Source organism: Plasmodium reichenowi, chromosome 13 (assembly GCF_001601855.1).
Source record: "Plasmodium reichenowi strain SY57 chromosome 13, whole genome shotgun sequence".
Lineage (NCBI taxonomy): Eukaryota > Apicomplexa > Aconoidasida > Haemosporida > Plasmodiidae > Plasmodium > Plasmodium reichenowi.
The window spans coordinates 434542-438970 of NC_033658.1; the positions used below are offsets into that span (position 1 = coordinate 434542).

Genomic DNA, 4429 nt, shown 5'->3' on the forward strand with positions numbered 1-4429 from the left:
AAAAAATAAAAAAAAAAAAAAATTATATATAAAAATTTATTTTATATAAAAAAAAAATTTATAAATATTTGTAATTTTATATTTTTATATTTTTAAATTTTTTTTTTTTTTTTTTTTTTTTTTTTTTTTTTTGTATGTGTCTTTATGTGATCATTACCATACATCATGTTAATTATATAAAACATAAACGTTATAAATGTACGATACAAAAATATGAAAAAAATAAAATAAAATAAAAAGATAAAGAAAAAAATATATATTCATAAATATATATTCATAAATATATAGTCATAAATATATATTCATAAATATATATTTATCTATATTCCTTTTTATTATTATAATACACTGTAAAATAACAACATATTTATAATATTTGAAAAACTTAAAAAAAATTGTAAATAAAAAATATACAAATTATAAAAAGTATATAATATATAATATATAAATGGTATAATATATATATTATAGTTAACAAAAAATTCAAGATACAATAATATAATCAAATATTCTAATTCGCCTTTTTTTTTTTGTTTTCCTTTTTGTAAGACATATATAAAACTTTTCCCTTTTGCACCTTTTCCTTTATAAAAAAAATATATGTAACTTCCAAATTTCATTGTATTATGTTTAGTTTTCCGTCCAAGGACCAAGAAGCCATAATGTTTTGATTATTATGATGTATAATTCCAAGTATATCCTTATCATGTATTTTCATTTGATTTAATAATTTGGAAGTATTATAATCAAAACAATATAAATTATAATCTTCTGCTATACAATACACATATTTAAAATTTGGAGAGATACATGCATATAGAAAATATGGCGAATCATAATCATTGTCTTTATCAATATTATTTGTATAAGTTTTAATAATTTTTCCTTTCATATTCATAATATAGCAATAGGGTGATTTAGAACATACTAATATATGATCTTCTAAATTTTTATTTATTAGAATAATATTATTAAGTGATGGGAATATTAGATTTTCACTTTTATTAAAATATACATAAAATGAAGTTAAACATTCTAATGTTTTTTGATTATATATGAATATTTTTCCTTGATCTGTTGCACATATAATTTTAGAATTATCTAATGTATAAATAGCTGAGTGTACAACAGAATCTTCATGTTTTCGAAATTCTTTTAAACATTTTAATGATTTTAATCCAAATATTTTTACCGATTTATCATACGATGATGTTAATATTTGTGTTTGATCATTATTAAATTGAATAGATATTAAAGAATCATTATGAGCATTTATTATTTTTAAGCAAATCCCTCTTTTAATTCCCCATATTTTAATTACACCTTTTGAATCACCACTTAATAAAATTTCATCATCTTTACTTATACATAAAGTTACAATGGGATTATCATGTATCATTAATTTATTTTCTTTTTGATATTCTAAATCTAAATTTAATTCTCCAGTAATCCAATTCCATATTTCTATAAATCCATCAGAAGAACCTGTAATTAAATAATCATTATTATATGATGAGATACAACATTCTACATTAGATTCTTTTCCAAAATTTATAGTTTTTAATATCTTCTCTGGATATACATCTATAGTATTTATTATATCTTTTTCTATATTTCTAAATATATCAAAGTATCCATCTTTTTTATTTTTTATTATATTATGATGTGCCTGCCATTTTAAAGCCATTCCTATTAAAGCTAATAACCTAGATGGAGCACAAGTTGTAATTTCATTACTTATCATATTACATAAATTATTTCTTTTTTCTTCTTTTGTTAATCCATCATATAATATATTCTTATTTATATGTTTACTATTCATTATATCTATTAATTTATTATATTTATCATTATATTTTTTTTCCATTCTCTTAAATATTATACATTCATTCATTATCTTTTCTGCCAAACACTTTTCATTATATTCTACTAATTCACAAATTAACTGTTCATAAAAACACATTAATGTTTCATCTGATAAATCAATCGTAGTTATATTAAACAAAACATTCTTCCAATCCCCTTTATTTATGTCTCTAATTAATATATCCACATTACTTATGGCATTCAATTTTATGTTACTCTCTTCTTGTAAAACATAAAAACTTCTTATAAGATTATTTTCCTTCAAATATTGTAATATTAATCTTATCACATCAGGGGCGGATATATTCAGAGCATCTCTATCACCCATAATAAATAAAATAAAATAAATAAAATAAAATAAATAAAATAAAATAAATAAAATAAAATAAATAAAATAAAATAAATAAAATAAAATAAATAAAATAAAATAAATAAAATAAAATAATTGTATATATAAAAAATCAAAAATTCAGTAGAAAACAAAAATAAATATATACATATATTTATGGATATTTTTAAAAGTATATATTTATTCTCAGGTATTCCTTTAATTTTTTTTTTTTTTTTCCCCCATTATATTTTATATATTTCAATATATATATATATATATATATATATATATATAATATATATAAATATATTTGCCTTGATTCATTCAAAAATCAAACAAAAAATATACAAATTTATATTGTTTTTTTCTTTTTTTTTAATTTATGGAAATAAAATATATAAGGGTTGTTGTATAGATATATCCTAAAATATATATATATATATAATATATATATAATGTTACTATGTTTTATATATTTAAAATGTATACTTATAAATATATATATTATATATACATACATAAATACATATTTTTAATAATATTAATTTTAATTAAACAAATAACGAAATATTATTATAAAGTATAACTTCTTTATTTTTTTTTTTTTTTCTCATATTTAAAAAAAAAAAAATATATATATATATATATAAAATAACATATATGTAATAAATATAATATAGTATATATGTATGTGCCCAATAAAAAATAATATATATTATATATATATATTATATATATATTTTATTTATATATTTTATATATGTGTTCATCAAAAGTAGGGTATAATATATATATTTATTCTCAAATATTTTTTGTTCCATATTTAAATAAAATAATATTCAAACTCATAATATATATATATATATAATAAAATAATTATGTATGCTATGTCCTTTTCAATATATTTTTAAAAGATGAATTTACTTATTCTTATACGTATAGTGAATGGCGTGTTTATGAAATGAGGAAATAGATGATAAAGTATAAATATACGAGTATTTTATATATATATATATATATAATTTTTTTTTTTTTTTTTTTTAATTTTTTTTGTTACAATAATTTATATACATATATATATATATATATATATATATATATATATATTTATTTATTTATTTCTTTATATATATAACAACTCGTGTGTGTATTTTTTTTTATATAACAATGCTAAAACCTAATTTAAGTAGTTTTATGAGTAGATGTTCCATGTTATCATGGAATACAGTCGAGAAGAAAAAGTTTGCTAGCGATAATTTAAGGTCTTTATCATTAAGAATGAAATCTGTTAAATCAATTCAAAAAATAACAAAAGCTATGAAGATGGTTGCTGCATCAAAATTTAAAGGAGATCAAAGAAGACTAGAAAGGTGCAGTAATTTTTCTACACCTTTAGTTGATGTGTTTAATAGATTAAATAAATTGGATATACATAAAAAGAACGAAGAACTAGCTATTATTGCAATTTCTTCAGATAAAGGATTATGTGGTAGTGTGAATTCATCAGTATCAAGATTATGTAAAAAATTATTAGAAAATGAACAAGTTAATAATGAACTTGTTGATAATATAACACCAAATAAAATATATCTTTATGGTATAGGGGAAAAAATAAGATCAGCATTAAGTAGATTACATAAAGATAAATTTCAAGTTATATATAATGAATATAATAAAATACCTATCAATTTTTTAACTTGTTCATATATTGCAGAACGTATCATGAATAATAATCATTCCAATATAATAATCATATATAATCATTTTAAATCAGCTATATCATTTGATACACAAATTTTAAGTGTATTCTCCCAAAAACAATTAAACAAAATGAATAAAAAAGAATTAACTCATTTTGAATTCGAACCGGAAATGGATTACATATTTAAAGATATATATGAATTCTATTTTACCTCCTTATTGTATAATTGTATCATTCAAAATTTAGCCTCCGAGCAGGTAAAATCAAGGAATCAGCATAATATACAAAAAAAAAAAAATTCATACATGGGAAATATTCCTATAAAAATTTGTATATACGCTTATAAATATATGAACATATAATTTTGTTACAAATATATACTTACATATAAATATTTCCTTATACATATTTATTTTTTCTTTATATTTAAAGTCTGCTAGGATGACAGCTATGGATAATGCTTCTTCAAGCGCTACGGATATGCTTAATGCTTTATCCTTGAGATATAACAGAGCAAGACAGGTAAATTG

The 4429-nt window shown here is 18.5% G+C and overlaps 2 protein-coding genes across 2 annotated transcripts in view; one reads left to right on the forward strand and one right to left on the reverse strand.

The window, feature by feature from the left end:
- Window positions 1-616: 616 nt before the first annotated feature.
- PRSY57_1310200 (alternative splicing regulator, putative) lies at window positions 617-2194 on the reverse strand (the record flags this gene model as incomplete). Its single annotated transcript, XM_012909038.1, has 1 exon — window positions 617-2194. One exon carries the CDS (start codon window positions 2192-2194, stop codon window positions 617-619), a length of 1578 nt encoding a protein of 525 aa, XP_012764492.1.
- A 1170-nt stretch (window positions 2195-3364) lies between these two features.
- Window positions 3365-4429, forward strand: part of PRSY57_1310300 (ATP synthase subunit gamma, mitochondrial, putative) — a gene marked incomplete at both ends in the record, with an annotated part of 1643 nt that continues 578 nt past the window's right edge. The window contains 2 exons of the mRNA XM_012909039.1: window positions 3365-4156; window positions 4332-4421. Coding sequence (XP_012764493.1) covers window positions 3365-4156; window positions 4332-4421 — 882 coding nt within the window. The remainder of the gene's footprint in view (window positions 4157-4331; window positions 4422-4429) is intronic.